The 16,404-nt window shown below is 43.1% G+C and overlaps 1 protein-coding gene across 1 annotated transcript; it reads right to left on the bottom strand.

Annotated features, from left to right (window-relative positions):
* Positions 1 to 3,586: 3,586 nt before the first annotated feature.
* Positions 3,587 to 11,812, bottom strand: LOC139371128 (prolyl 3-hydroxylase 1). Its single transcript, XM_071111209.1, has 15 exons — positions 11,242 to 11,812; positions 8,930 to 9,082; positions 8,414 to 8,603; positions 8,186 to 8,317; positions 7,894 to 8,033; positions 7,633 to 7,722; positions 7,446 to 7,498; positions 6,822 to 6,943; positions 6,561 to 6,688; positions 6,304 to 6,399; positions 5,897 to 6,047; positions 5,630 to 5,747; positions 5,421 to 5,496; positions 5,162 to 5,302; positions 3,587 to 4,960 (listed from the first exon to the last, which is right to left on the bottom strand). The coding sequence occupies exons 1-15, from the start codon at positions 11,704 to 11,706 to the stop codon at positions 4,232 to 4,234; spliced, it is 2,784 nt and encodes a 927-aa protein (XP_070967310.1). The 5' UTR covers positions 11,707 to 11,812; the 3' UTR covers positions 3,587 to 4,231.
* Between the last annotated feature and the right edge of the window lie 4,592 nt (positions 11,813 to 16,404).

Here is a 16,404-nt window from a genome sequence, read left to right as displayed (position 1 = left end):
CCTCCAATTTAGCCTGCTGCTTTAGCCTCCACTTTAGCCTGTTACTTTAGCCTCCACTTTAGCCTTCTACTTTAGCCTTCTACTTTATAGCCTCCACTTTAGCCTACTGCTTTAGCCTCCACTTTAGCCTCGACTTTAGCCTGTTACTTTAGCCTGCTGCTTTAGCCTCCACTTTAGCCTCCACCTTAGCCTCCACTTTAGTCTCCACCTTAGCCTCCACTTTAACCTACTGCTTTAGTCTCCACTTTAGCCTGTTACTTTAGCCTCCACTTTAACCTTCTACTTTAGCCTGCACTTTAGCCTGTTACTTTAGCCTCCACTTTAGCCTGCTGCTTTAGACTCCACCTAAGCCTCCAATTTAGCCTTCTATTTTAGCCTCCACTTTAACCTGTTACTTTAGTCTTCACTTTAGCCTCCACTTTAGCCTTCTACTTTAGCCTTCACTTTAGCCTACTGCTTTAGCCTCCACTTTAGCCTGCTGCTTTAGACTACACTTTAGCCTCCACTTTAGCCTTCACTTTAGCCTACTGCTTTAGCCTCCACTTTAGCCTCCACTTTAGCCTCCACTTTAGCCTTCTACTTTAGCCTTCACTTTAGCCTACTGCTTTAGCCTCCACTTTAGCCTCCACTTTAGCCTCCACTTTAGCCTGTTACTTTAGCCTCCACTTTAGCCTGTTACTTTAGCCTCCACTTTAGCCTCCACTTTAGCCTTCTACTTTAGCCTTCTGCTTTAGCCTCCACTTTAGCCTGTTACTTTAACCTCCACTTTAGCCTCCACTTTAGCCTTCTACTTTAGCCTTCACTTTAGCCTACTGCTTTAGCCTCCACTTTAGCCTCCACTTTAACCTTCTACTTTAGCCTTCACTTTAGCCTACTGCTTTAGCCTCCACTTTAGCCTGTTACTTTAGCCTCCACTTTAGTCTCCACTTTTCACACTCACAGAGTAGGAGAGTGGGAGTTAATCTCAGCGCCTCTTCCTGCTGTGTCCAGCCCAATTTGAACACTGTTACAGTATGTCTCGGAGTTGGGTCTCGTTCTCACACACACAAAAAGTCGTAGTTAATCTCAGCACCACATCCCGCTGTTTGCGGCCCAATCCTGCCACTGCCGTCTCCATGCCCACTCTATCTCCATGGAAACCAGAAAGGGGAATTTTCTACTTTTTTGTCTTTCATATGTGGCCTTGTCCTAGAGCAACGGGAATTCACTTCACAACACACACACACATGCAGATACACCACAATCCACACTCACACAAATACACATGTAAAAGTAATGTACGTGCAACAACACAATGTTTGATATCCACAGTTGCGGATACAGTCACACACAGATACACACACATGGAGACACTTGAGAAAGCTGGCTCCAACATCGGCCTGCAAGACTTGTACTAATCTCAGATTTTCCTTCTATGTCTACTGTACTCTTGTTTCTCGCTTTCTCTCACACTCCTCTCTCTTTGCAGGTCTTTGGAACAATGGTCAAACCCATACACCACAAACACACAGAGAGACAAAGTGGCCTGTGTCTCTTTCTGGATCAGAACCCAGAACACAGAGAAACACAAAGAAAGCACAGAGAGAGATACAGAGACAAAGACACACACAGTCAAACTCTCTCTCTCACTCTGTCACTCTGTCACTCACTCACTCACTCACTCACTCACTCACTCACTCACTCACTCACAGGAGGCCACCACCCAGGCAGTAGGGGAAGAGGGCCAGTTCATACCCAGCACAGCTGCTTGAAGACCTTCATTGAAGCCACCCAAATCACCCTCAACCACCCCAAGGCTTTCCTTTAGGGAGATGATGAAGATTTCAAAATAACTAGCCACAAGTCTACACGCATACACACACACACATGCACACACACGCATACACATAGACATTAACACACACATACACATAGACATTAACACACACATACACACTAATCTCCACATGGGCAATAGGTCTGACAAATGTCTCCTTTTCTGCGCTGCTGAATAACTGGGATGTTTGTCCTGTTACAGTACATGTGTGTTCGTGAGTGCGTCCATGTGTGTGTAGATAGCTGCTCTACTCTGTGCAGGCATGACTTCATCCACATGCTAAACCCACACAGACGCTCCGGCACAGGACCCAGCATTATTACTGTTCCACCCACAGGCTCAGGGCTGAGGAAACCATAGAAACACAATGCCCAGAATGGACAAACTCAAATCTATATGATCTTTCTAGACACAACCAATATGGCCAACAGACAAGTATGTCAATATTACTTGCTGATTGTCTTGACAAGGAAACCTGGATATGGTTGTTCTGCTGTTATGTCCACGGAACATCCATGACTGTTCTGGTATCTCCATTAATTTCTATGAAGATAACCATTAATTGATCAATTTCAAACTGTTCACAACCAGTATGTCTGCCAACACCATGGAAATTTGCTTTGAATTGGAATGTTCATTCTGTTCATTCTAATTATGTAGGGAAACTCAGCAGCTCATCTCACTTCCCCAAAGACCTTATCATGACCTGATACAGCTCAACTATTTAAAACTAAGAAAGTGGTCGTAGGGTGGAGCAGCATTTTGATATAAACAGGATCCTAAGAGAGGAGATACTGTAGCTAACTAACCAGAGATCAACAACAGACATGTTGGCCAGGGGCCATCTCAATAGTCTGAACAGGCTTTCATACAACTTATGTTGGTCTCCTGGGAGTTCAAATTGCCTCCTAAAAGCCATAACAAAATCATAGCTATGATTTAAGGAGTTACCGGACCCTAAGGATGAAGTTAAACCCTGAGGGTCCATACATACAACATATTCAGTAGAAAGAAAAATGTGTGTTGTCTGATGTACATGAGATGGCATGGTAGTTCCTCTCTGCCACCTAGTGTTCTCTTGAGTTATTACATGAAAACGCAACACCAATGTATACTGGACAAAAATATAAACGCAACATGCAACAATTTCAAGTTCATAGAAGGAAATCAGTCAATGTAAACAAATTCATTAAGCGCTAATCTATGGATTTCACGACTGGGCAGGGGCATAGCCATGGGCACCCATTTGGGAGCAAGATCCACTCACTGGGAAGCCAGACCCAGCCAATCAGAATGAGTTTTTCGGCACAAAAGGATTTTATTACAGACAGAAATACTCCTCAGCACCCCTCCCCCTCCTCAGGCGATCCCGCAGGTGAAGAAGCAGGATGTGGAGTTCCTGGGCTGGCGTGGTTACACGTGGTCTGCAGTTGTAAGGCCAGTTGGATGTACTGCCAAATTCTCTAAAATTACATTGGAGGTGGCTTGTAGTAGAAAAATGAACAAATAGACATTCCTTCAGTCAGCATGCCAATTGCATGCTCCCTCAAAACTGTGGCATTGTTGTGTTGTGTGACAAAACTGCACATTTTAGAGTGGCCTTTTATTTCCCCCAGCACAATTTGCACCTGTGTAATTAATAATCATGCTGTTTCATCAGCTTCTTGATATGCCACTCCTGTTATCTTGGCAAAGTTGAAATGCTCACTAACAGGGATGTAAACAAATTTGTGCACAAAATTTGAGCGAAATAAGCTTTTTGTGCATATGGAACATTTCTGGGATCTTTTATTTCAGCTCATGAAACATGGGACCAACACTTTACATGTAGCGTTCATATTTTTGTTCAGTATGAAAACATGACTTTTTTAATGTATCCACATGAATCCAAGTTTCAGTCTTTCCTGTTTTTTTGTATCTCTTTTTGTTGGGAGATTATATCTTTCCATTCCTGAGGCAAAGAACAGTTTATTTAAAATCAGTACAAAATAGCACAGAGAATTCCAAATCATACAAAAAAGTAACACTATAAAAACAACACAGTGTGTTCACATGAGTCTGGGATATGAATTTAAAGGTGGTTACTATTTAGCACTTTGTGACATATGCATTTGTGAAATGCACTATACAAATCCAATTTGATTGGTTGATTCATTGATTTGATTGATTGGTTAGTTGATATCAGCCATCAGAGTGAGTTTGCAGTCCCTTGGTATTATGGTATGGCTTACATTACAACACCTTATCCTGGTTCATTTTTCACAGCCACTGGGCAGACAAACAACATCCAAAACAATATCCATCAACAACTACATATCTTTATCCAGCACACCCACAGAGAAAGCCTTAGCAAATATATTCAAACGGTAGAAAAATAGAGACACCACAGAGTAAGAGTCACAGGTGCTGTTGGTCTCATAGCTCAACCTTGTCTGTCTGTGAGTCCGAGGCTGATTTGGGTTCAGTTTTAGAGTCCTTGGAAACCTTTTTGACAGGGGCTTTCTCTGCTTTCTTTGTAGCTGGCTTCTGCTCTTTTTTGTCTGTCGCTTTAGGTTTCATTTTGCTTGCTGCATGTTTGACGTTTGTTTTGGCTGCTGGTTGAGCCTTGGCTTTGTCCCCTGCTTTAGCCGCTGTTTTAGTCCTCGCTTTGGCCTTTGATGCGTCGGCTGCTTTGGCTTTCGTTTTGACCGCCTCTTTCAACTTAGGTTTTTCACCCTCTTTAGCAATTTGTTTTTCTGCCCGATTCTCTGTCGGCTTCTCATCCTTTTTATCTTCTGGGTTTTCAATGACTGTTTCTGCTGGTTTCTCAGGCTTCTTCTCTGCTGGTTCCTCAGGCTTCTTCTCTGCTGGTTCCTCAGGCTTCTTCTCTGCTGGTTCCTCAGGCTTCTTCTCTGCTGGTTTCTCAGGCTTCTTCTCTGCTGGTTCCTCAGGCTTCTTCTCTGCTGGTTCCTCGGGCTTCTTCTCTGCTGGTTTGTCATCTGGTTTGTCTGCCTGCACCTGTACTGGGGGTGCAGCTTGACCAAGAAGCACAGCCTGGTCAGGAAGTGTGAGCTGTGGCTCTGAGCTCTCTGTCTTTGTCTCTGTGAACTCTGCGTCCGTAGGAGTGGAGAACATCTTCAGCATCTCTTGAGCTTGGATCCGCTCCTGGAGACACACACACACACACACACACACACACACACACAAATTAGCTAAGACTGAAGCAAGAGAAACTGATGAAATGTAGATGAATCAATAAGTGGAAAGCATTGCTCTCTCCCTCTCTCAGATTAGAAAACAATATATAGCATGATAGAAACAAAGACTATACTTAACTCCAGATGGATTGACTAATAGATATGTTACCTTCTCCTCGTGTTTGGGGTCAAGGGTGAACCACAGGGCCACAGCACACCTCTGTCCCTTAGTGACCGCTCTCACGCCGTGAGGATTCTCCTCCCCAGCCCCAAAACCAACCACACGACCACACTGAGGACGCACCTCCGCCTGGGCAACACAGGGCAGTGACATCAGTCATCAGTCAAGTCAATTAACTTGCACCTTAGAGTAAATCAACTGTTTTTACTCTGCATCCCTCAATCCTTCATCATTGATTGAAACTTACTGTGACAGTTTTGGCATCCAGTTCAGTGAAAATGAAATCTCCTCCTTCAAAGTCATCATTTAGATAGAGGATGGCGCTAAAACACAACAGGAACAAGAGAAGGGTCTTAAAGACAGTGGTGCATGATGAGACTTGCTGCTGATACCTATGTTATAAGCATATGCAGTGTGTGTGTGTGTGTGTGTGTGTGTGTGTGTGTGTGTGTGTACCTGTAGTCTCTGTGTGTGTATGCGGGTGGTTCTTTGATGCACTTGTTGAGCTCAGAGACCAGAAGGCAGTTGTCTGCATGAACCGGGTGACTCAGGTCGTCACGGTCATCCTGCTTCTCTGTACAGACAGAGGAATGGAAACATATCTTACTGTATGTCTATATACTCATACAGACAGGTGGTTAATGTGGGGTTAAATGCCCCATATTGGATTCGATATACACAACAATACTGTCCCCTGAGGGCCGTCGTAGTGGAGTTTCTCACCGTCGATGGCGGAGCGGCAGACCAGGTGGGAGTAGGAGAAGTAGAGAGGAGAGTCCAGACGGAAGTACGACTCGAGGACCCTACGTGCCTTCTCACTCATGTCGAAAAACAGACGGGCACTCTTCAGGGGCACAGTACCCTCCTGTCCAAACTGTAGAACAGGACAATATCATCAGAAATAGGTGCTTTCTTATAGACAACTCACTGGTACATACATGGATGCCATTAGGCTGAGGCTTTAGAAAGGTTGGAGATAAAGCTGAGGCTAAGAGATGAAACTAGTTGGGGGTTGGGTTTGGGTGAAGTTGACCATGCTGGTTTAGAGTCAGTGTTGGCAGTGCTGGGCTGGTGGTGTTTTGGTTATGGTTGGGTTATCAGGGCTTTAGTGTGTAGGGTCAGTGATGTACCTTAATAGCCTTGAGGACTGTGATTCCTTGGAAGCTCTCGCTGGGGGAGTGTGGGGAGGGAAGGCCTCGGTACCCATCACCTTTCAGCGCAGCCGCCTGACAAACAAACACACACACAGCATCAGCACACACAATGACAGAAGCATGCACACAGTTTTAACACACAGACCATCAGAAGTTCACACTCCAACACACAGTCAACATACACACACACAATAACACACAGACAGATAGTCCTGACCCGGGCTCCCACTCACATTAGAGAGGCGGGTGAGCTCTCTGCACTCGCCCTCCGAGATAAATCCATCCAGTAGAACCCTCTGAGACCCATTCAGCTGCTTAGACGACATGGTAATCTTGATGTCATCAAACAACAGAGGACCACCTGGAAGGGAAACAGGGGGAATGAATATAGAGTGTACAGTCAGAGTGTGCTAGACAGTCCACTGACATTCCCAAACTTCATGCTGTGACCCTCCAAAAAACTATGGACAAAGAATGCTATCAGGAAATCTTACCTTCTCGTACGATCTTGGCAATATCAGTCGACTCCTTATTCTTCTCCTCCACCATAGTTTCAATCTCCTTCATCAGATTCCCAATCTCCTCAGTGATCCTTGCTGCAGTCTCCCTGTCTGCCCTGCAGAGGGCGCCAAAGAAGAGGTTACAAGATACAACTTTTTTTTATTTTTTTATATAACATTTAACTAGGCAAGTCAGTTAAGAACAAATTCTTATTTTACAATGACGTCCTAACCCGGCCAAACCCTCCCCTAACCCGGACGATGCTGGGTCAGTTGTGCGCCGCCCTATGGGATTCCCGATCACGGCCGGTTGTGATACATCCCGGGATCAAACCAGGGTCTGTAGTGACGCCTCTAGCACTGAGATGCAGTGCCTTAGACCGCTGCGCCACTCGGGAGCCCAAACATAATGGGGAGCAGATCCTAGTCTGATATTGAGAGCATGCATGTACTAGTGGAGGCTGGTGCACAGGATAATTGTAATGACTTGAATGGAATGAATGGAACAGCATGTTTGATACATTTCCATTCATTACATTCCAGCCATTAAAATTAGCCATTCTTCCAATTTCTCCCTTCAGCAGCCTCTTCTAGTCTGTAAGTGTGTGTTTCTCTTACTTCTGCTTCTCTCTCAGTTTGAGGGGCATAATGTCTGCAGGGGTCCAGGAATCCTGCAAAGGAAGGGGAAGGATGTGAGATCACACATGCTAAAACCCACCTGACAGCAGTCCCCTATCAGGGTGATCAGGGTCTTGCTGGTAGAAACAGTGAGACACAAGAGAAGATAAGAGACATGGTAACCTACTGGATCAACAAAGGTGATTCCAAACACTTCAAAAGCAAAGTAAAGCAGCTCCTTCTCCAACAGGGACTGCTGAATGTGCTGTTTTACCACCTGGGAGGGAGAAGAGATGGAGAGAAGTGGGTTGGAGGCATGAGGGATAGGTAGGAAGGTGCAGGTTTTGTTTGTTTGTGTGTGTGTGTGTGTGTGTGTGTGTGTGTGTGTGTGTGTGTGTGTGTGTGTGTGTGTGTGTGTGTGTGTGTGTGTGTGTGTGTGTGTGTGTACCTGTCTAGCAGGTATGGCTGCAGCCTTGTCCTCTCCCAGCACAGCGGAGTAGTAGGCCAGGTTCTGATTCATTACCTCCTCTTCTGGGTGGAACAGCAGGTAGGTCTTAGCACACTCTATGGCCTGCTCATACTTTTTACCTGAATAGTATGGGGGGGGGGTGAGAGAAAGAGAGACATCAAACAGACAGACGAGCAGACAGCCAGGCAGAGGACACATTGATTTGTGAAAGCAAATCACCCTGATTCTAAAAAGGCATGTATGTGCAGAGTGAATAGGGACTGAGACTCACTGTTGTAGTAGGAGAACTGTAGGTAGTTGAAGTGGGAAGGGAGGAAATCCTCAAATGGCTTGTCCTTTCCTGCGGTGGAGGCTAGCTCCACAGAACAGCTCTGCTTACAGTTCAGAATCTGCATGTAGTGGTCTGACAGTGACATGGGCAGACACAAGAGTACAAGGTTGAAGCTTTTATCCAAAATGTTAGCATGGTGTTCTTTTGGGATTTAGTCTGTCTTAACACCTGTCATGGACTGGAAGAGGTCAGCACTGTACTCCATGTAGTTGTATCCGTCGTAGTCGTAAGCTCCTTCGCAGAGCGCCCGGCACTCCTGGTCCGCGCTGAAGTACTCTTCTACCGCTGCCTCAAAGTGGTCGATGGCCAGACCGAACGAGTCTGAGCTGTAGTACCGCTTCCCTGCAAGGAACTCTGCCTGGGAGATAGAGTAAAGAGCAAAGCAGGGAGTCAGCAGCCCAGCCACATTCTAATTCAACCCGTTGACACTACCTAACCTGGTGCCAATAAGGTCCCTTGCCCCTTTCCCTGTCCCATATGCTTGGCAGTTCCAAGTAGGCAAATTGTTAAGTGGTTACTGTCTGACTATGTGCAGTTCCAAATGTTGTAAATGGTATATAGCTGGTCCATTGTTCTTGGGATAACTGATACATTGTCACTAGAATAACTGGTGCATAGTTATAACAGGTGCATTGTCACTGGGATAATGGGTGCATTACTGGGGATTAGTGGTGTCAGTCTCACCATGTGAGGCCAGGCCTCCAGGTCTTTAAAGTCTTCCTCCTGTACTCCGGACATCATCCTGTAGTAGTCCAGGTTCTGCCTCATCTCCATGTGGTCTGGGTTGGCCAGGAAAAATGTGTTGGCCGCTGCCACAGCCTTATCCAGCTTATTGATCTACATAGGGAAGAGAGATATTTAGTGAACAAATCATTAATACAGTATACTGTATCTGTATAAACCTTATACACATTGTGACTCCAAAGGCTTCCCTAAATGCTCCACGTCTCAGAAGTATTTTACAAGACCCCCTGGAATGGTGTAAGAAATGTGTGAGCTGCAATCACCAACATGCTGTTTTCGGAAACTAGTCAATCTCCTATTTAATATAGTAAGTAGTCTTCAATCAGGGGCCATATGTCTCTTTTATAGTTGTTGGTTTAACTTGAAGGCCCAGTTCAGTCAAAAAATAATAATCATTCTGGGAGTTTCCATAGAATGCCAGCAAAAAAAGCCTCCATTTACATGTTGCTTATGAGTGCATTATAATTGTAATTTAAGGCTTGTATGAATGTCCTGCTTAACATAATGTTTGTGTCATCATCACAAATCAACTGCATTATACATAAAAACATAATCAACTTTGTCTTCAACCAGTAAAATGGCTCTTCGATTGCCTTTGCTACAGCCAATGACGTTAGCAGTCTAGCTAACAATTGCTGCGTCCAAAATGGGTAATCTTAGCGACTGCAAATATAATCAAATATAATCTTAGCGACTGCAAATATAATCAAATATAATCTTAGCGACTGCAAATATAATCAAATATAATCTTAGCGACTGCAAATATAATCTTAGTGACTGCAAATATAATCAAATATAATCTTAGCGACTGCAATAATACCAACATGTAAGCGTATAAGAACGCAAAAGGTGTTTTTGTTTAGAAGTAATAATTATGTTAACGTACGCTATATTAAATGGGGGCAGATGGGATGGCAGTCTTTCTGCATCCTTGATTTGCACACACCCATACCTGACAAAGTCAGTAAGTGGTGTACAGAAACAAACTACTATAACAGCGAGACCCCACTCAGAACACTCACAGTCATAATTATTCCTTGAGAAATTGCTCTTTGCTAAGAAGCTATTTTTTTTTCTTTTTCACCATTTTGATGGATAACATTCACAGTAAGGTATTTAATAGTTATCCAGAAATTATTTAATATTGAGTTAAGTTAAAAACGACTACATTGGAGCCAATATGTAAGCCATAAGGCCTACATATTTTTTCCCATATCTATTGAAATTCGTAAACAGGCTATGAATATGACCTTTGACATTCAGGAACATCTTATAGGCTACATGTATTTACTTAATTTATAGGGCCAACTACTCTTATTACAACGTAATAACCATTTTATAAACAGACAACACAAATAAATATATACATGTGTCATGTTCGTCATAATGATCGGACCAAGGCGCAGCGTGGTAAGCGTACATTCTTCTTTATTATAAGAACGAACACTGAACAAACAAACAAAATAACAAAACGAACCGTGAAGCTAATATGAGTAGTGCAGACAGGCAACTAAACATAGAACAAGAACCCACAAACACAAAAGGGAAAATGGCCACCTAAATATAATCCCCAATCAGAGACAACGATTAACAGCTGCCTCTGATTGGGAACCATATCAGGCCACCATAGACATAAATACCTAGACCTACAAGACAATTCCAAAACTAGCATACCCACCCTCGTCACACCCTGACCTAACCAAAATATAAAGAAAACAGAGATATTAAAGGTCAGAGCGTGACAACATGACTATTCTGTCAAAAGTTGAATAAATTATTGAATGGCACAGTAGCATGCATGAGATCTACAGCGCATGTTGATGACAAGCCCCAAAATCGAGAAGAATCCAGTGTAGGACGTAAATTGTCTACACAGCTAGACTCCACCTAGAGACGTGGCACGGCCGGCTTGGCTTGGGGGGTTGGGGAAAACAGAGCACTTATAGTGAACGACTTGCTTCTTAGTGTTAGTTTAAATGAAATTGGACAAAATAAAAAGTGACATTGCTCTTATATTGACATGCAAGTGTGGTTGATAAATGTGCATGGTAGACCACTTCAAAAAGTGCAATAAGATGACGCAGGCGAATCTTATCCACAACATTGAATAGGCTACTACTGGCTGTATTTGTTTCAAGCCTATACAATGTCTGAACATTTATTATGCAAAGAACCTATATTGTCGACTCTTTTCACGATGAAAGATATGAACATGTATTATGCATAGAACCCATTTGATCGACAATTTTTACCTTGAAGTATGCGACTTGCAGATAATTGTAAGGGGTTCTCTTCTTAAACTCGAGGTCCACATCTTCAGTGATTTTATGGATAGTTGGTGGTCCAATTTTATCACTTTCACAGGTATTTACACAATCAGCCCTTTTCATAATTTTTTGAAAAAAACCAAGATCTTCCACAGAACCAGCGCCTGGTATTGTCACAACTATGCTGGATAAAGGCTCTCCGAAAGCGCTCTGGTTTGCACAAATTTTCCGGCAATGCGCCTTCACCCTGCGTATCGCAGCCTTGTTCCGAAGCGCCCGCTCCATGTTCAGGATGACGGTCATCCAGTCACCCTTGTAGTATGCTTCTACCGCTGTGTCGAACAGCAGATCATACGGCTCGAGAATAACATTACTACTGAGCTGCACATCCGAAAGGCCATAAGAGATGAGGCAAACGACTAAAATCGCTAAACCCAACCGGCACTCCATTCTGGAAAATGGGGCCTCTACGTGGGATGGTAAACTGGAAAAGAGCACTCGTCGGTAGAGAGGGGAACTGGAAGTTTATCCGGGGCTGCAAACTTCTGTCGGGGGTGGAGTTAACGCAGAGCCGCTGAGCTGAACAGCCCAGGGCGCACAGCGCCCCTGTTCATTCTGCAGCAGCAGCTGCAAGACAACATCCAGGTCCAGTAGAAAAATAATAAATTGCTCATATCCAATTGCTTGACTTCACTATTACAGTGTGATAACATCGCAGAAGAAAAATAGGCACAAAGTCTCACAACAATTTTGGTGTAGGTCACGGTTTCCCAAATGGCAGCCAATTATTATATCTATTTTTTATTTAACCTTTATTTAACTAGGCAAGCCAGTTAAGAACACATTCTTATTTACAATGACGGCCCACACCGGCCAAACCTGGGCGACGCTGGGCCAATTGTGCGCCGCCCTGTGGGACTCCCAATCACTGCCGGTTGTGATACAGCCTGTATTTGTCCCAAAACATTTTCATTGTTGGATATACAAGACTGTAAAAACACCAGGAATTCAGCTCCAAGTGATTTTAATTTTGGAAATCTGTTCCCACACATAGTTCTAATAGAGAGACTTGTGATCGTATACAAATGTAAGCAGGGTTTGAAATTATTATGTTTTATTCAAATATTATATCTGTTGGCTTTAAATGGCAGAATATCTCATGTCAAAATGAATATTCTGCCATGGCTGAATTTCTGTAATCCAATGCTTTCCATGTCTCCCCCTTCTGGCTTTTGGGATAAAATTCATAGTGCAGTTACAAAATTCATATGGCAAGGTAAGCAATCCCAGATAAAATTAATAAAAAGGTAGGAAAGGGGAAGATGAAGAAGCTGAGGAAGTTCTTCACCCTACTCTGCTGATGATAATTTTTCTCTGCTCATACAAGAGTAATAAAGTATTTGGTTTTAAGTATCAAAAGAAAATGTAAAACATTTTTTAACTGGGCAAGTCAGTTAAGAACCAATTCAAATTTTCAATGACGGCCTAGGAACAGTGGGTTAACTGCCTGTTCAGGGGCAGAACGACAGACTTAGGGTGCTGTCAGCTCAGGGATTTGAACTTGCAACCTTCCGGATGCTAGTCCACCACTCTAACCACTAGGCTACCCTGCCGCCCCAAATGAAAAATATACTTAAGTATCAAAAGTAAAAGTATACATAATTTCAAATTGCTTATATATTTAACAAACCAAATGGCACAATTGTATTTTATTTTTTTAGTACACTAATTTGGAGAGAAAAAATATTTTAATTCTGATTTATCAAGGGGTTCTGCAGCACCCTCAGCACCCCTACTTCCCACAGCTATTACTATCCGTCCCAAACCTTAAATACGTAGTATTTCGAGGCACTAGCATTTCGCCTCATTCTAAATTGGTTTATACACGATTATTCCGCCCCCTGGTTGAGTAAAGAGATAAATATGGTGTCTCCTATTGCCATGGAAGAGGTTGTCTTCACGGATATATTTTAGAATAAGGCTGTAACGTAACAAAATGTGGAAAAAGTCAAGGCGTCTGAATACTTTCCGAATGCACTGTACGCATGTATAAGACATATAACCACTTTTTGTCAGTGGGCATTGCATATACTCACTTCTTAATCCCCATTGATGCATATCAAAGTAGTGTAGTGTCGGTATAAGACTTATCAATTCTGTAGTACAATAGAGAAATCATACACAAAGTAGCCTACACAATCGCAAAGCACGTGAAATATATTGTGTTGTTATCTACCCTTACCAACTGGGGCGGCCCATCAGGAAGTCCAGGATCCAGTTGCAGAGGGAGGTGTTTAGTCCCAGGTTCCTTAGCTTATTGATGAGCTTTGTGGGCACTATGGTGTTGAATGTTGAGCTGTAGTCAATGAACAACATTCTCACATAGGTGTTCCTTTTGTCCAGGTGGGAAAGGGCAGTGTGGAGCGCAATAGAGATTGCATCATCTGTGGATCTGCTGGGGTGGTATGCAAATTGGAGTGCGTCTAGGGTTTCTGGGAAAATGATGTTGATGTGAGCCCTGACCAGCCTTTCAAAGCACTTCATGGCTACAGACGTGAGTGCTACGGGTCGAAGGTCATTTAGGCAGGTTGCCTTAGTGTTCTTGGGCACAGGCACTATGGTGGTCTGATTAAAACATGTTGGTATTACAGACTTGGACAGGAAGAGGTTGAAAATGTCAGTGAAGACACTTGCCAGTTTGTCAGCTCATGCTCGCAGTACACATCCTGGTGATCCGTCTGGCCCTGCGGCCTTGTGAATGTTGACCTGTTTAACTTCTTATGGCTGGGGGGCAGTATTGAGTAGCTTGGATGAATAAGGTGCCCAGAGTAAACTGCTTGCTACTCAGGCCCAGATACAGTGCCTTGCGAAAGTATTCGGCCCCCTTGAACTTTGCGACCTTTTGCCACATTTCAGGCTTCAAACATAAAGATATAAAACTGTATTTTTTTGTGAAGAATCAACAACAAGTGGGACACAATCATGAAGTGGAACGACATTTATTGGATATTTCAAACTTTTTTAACAAATCAAAAACTGAAAAATTGGCCGTGCAAAATTATTCAGCCCCCTTAAGTTAATACTTTGTGGCGCCACCTTTTGCTGCGATTACAGCTGTAAGTCGCTTGGGGTATGTCTCTATCAGTTTTGCACATCGAGAGACTGACATTTTTTCCCATTCCTCCTTGCAAAACAGCTCGAGCTCACTGAGGTTGGATGGAGAGCATTTGTGAACAGCAGTTTTCAGTTCTTTCCACAGATTCTCAATTGGATTCAGGTCTGGACTTTGACTTGGCCATTCTAACACCTGGATATGTTTATTTTTGAACCATTCCATTGTAGATTTTGCTTTATGTTTTGGATCATTGTCTTGTTGGAAGACAAATCTCCGTCCCAGTCTCAGGTCTTTTGCAGACTCCATCAGGTTTTCTTCCAGAATGGTCCTGTATTTAGCTCCATCCATCTTCCCATCAATTTTAACCATCTTCCCTGTCCCTGCTGAAGAAAAGCAGGCCCAAACCATGATGCTGCCACCACCATGTTTGACAGTGGGGATGGTGTGTTCAGCTGTGTTGCTTTTACGCCAAACATAACGTTTTGCATTGTTGCCAAAAAGTTCAATTTTGGTTTCATCTGACCAGAGCACCTTCTTCCACATGTTTGGTGTGTCTCCCAGGTGGCTTGTGGCAAACTTTAAACAACACTTTTTATGGATATCTTTAAGAAATGTCTTTCTTCTTGCCACTCTTCCATAAAGGCCAGATTTGTGCAATATACGACTGATTGTTGTCCTATGGACAGAGTCTCCCACCTCAGCTGTAGATCTCTGCAGTTCATCCAGAGTGATCATGGGCCTCTTGGCTGCATCTCTGATCAGTCTTCTCCTTGTATGAGCTGAAAGTTTAGAGGGACGGCCAGGTCTTGGTAGATTTGCAGTGGTCTGATACTCCTTCCATTTCAATATTATCGCTTGCACAGTGCTCCTTGGGATGTTTAAAGCTTGGGAAATCTTTTTGTATCCAAATCCGGCTTTAAACTTCTTCACAACAGTATCTCGGACCTGCCTGGTGTGTTCCTTGTTCTTCATGATGCTCTCTGCGCTTTTAACGGACCTCTGAGACTATCACAGTGCAGGTGCATTTATACGGAGACTTGATTACACACAGGTGGATTGTATTTATCATCATTAGTCATTTAGGTCAACATTGGATCAGTCAGAGATCCTCACTGAACTTCTGGAGAGAGTTTGCTGCACTGAAAGTGAAGGGGCTGAATAATTTTGCACAGACAATTTTTCAGTTTTTGATTTGTTAAAAAAGTTTGAAATATCCAATAAATGTCATTCCACTTCATGATTGTGTCCCACTTGTTGTTGATTCTTCACAAAAAAATACAGTTTTATATCTTTATGTTTGAAGCCTGAAATGTGGCAAAAGGTCGCAAAGTTCAAGGGGGCCGAATACTTTCGCAAGGCACTGTATGCATGTTATTAGTATTGGATAGAACACACTCTGAAGTTTCTAAAACTGTTTGAATGATGTCTGCTAGTATAACAGAACTCATATGGCAGGCAAAAACCTGAGAAAAAATCCAACCAGGAAGTGGGAAATCTGAGGTTTGTAGGTTTTCAAGTCTTTGCCTATCCAAGATACAGTGTAAATTTGGTCCGTCCTAAGGCTTCCACTAGATGTCAACAGTCTTTAGAACCTTGTTTCAGACTTCTACTGTGAAGGGGGAGCGAATAAGAGCTGTTTGACTAAGGGGTCTGGCAGAATGCCATGAGATAAATCACGCACGCGGCCGTGAGAGCGAGCTGCGTTCCCTTTCATTTCTAAAGACAAAGGAATTGTCCAGTTGGAACATTATTGAAGATTTATGATAAAAACATCCTAAAGATTGATTCTATACATCGTTTGACATGTTTCTATGAACTGTAATATAACTTTTTTGACTTTTTGTCTGGACCTAGTGCTCGCACCTTGTGAATTTGGAGTTGTGAACTAAACGCGTGAACAAATAGGAGGTATTTGGACATAAATGATGGACTTTATCGAACAAAACAAACATTTATTTTGGAACTGGGATTCCTGGGATTGCATTCCGATGAAGATCATCAAAGGTAAGTGAATATTTATAATGCTATTTCTG

This window comes from Oncorhynchus clarkii, chromosome 17 (assembly GCF_045791955.1).
Source record: "Oncorhynchus clarkii lewisi isolate Uvic-CL-2024 chromosome 17, UVic_Ocla_1.0, whole genome shotgun sequence".
In the NCBI taxonomy this organism is placed as follows: domain Eukaryota; kingdom Metazoa; phylum Chordata; class Actinopteri; order Salmoniformes; family Salmonidae; genus Oncorhynchus; species Oncorhynchus clarkii.
The sequence above is the reverse complement of the archived record's forward strand: the minus strand, read 5'-3'. Positions and strand labels throughout refer to the sequence as shown.

Coding starts and splice junctions, on each gene's coding strand:
- LOC139371128 (XM_071111209.1), bottom strand. CDS start 11,706: ATGGAGTGCCGGTTGGGTTTAGCGATTTTAGTCGTTTGCCTCATCTCT. Junction 8,034..8,185: donor ACAGTTCTCCTACTACAACA/GTGAGTCTCAGT, acceptor CATACTATTCAG/GTAAAAAGTATGAGCAGGCC. Junction 6,048..6,303: donor CAGTCCTCAAGGCTATTAAG/GTACATCACTGA, acceptor CCTGTTCTACAG/TTTGGACAGGAGGGTACTGT.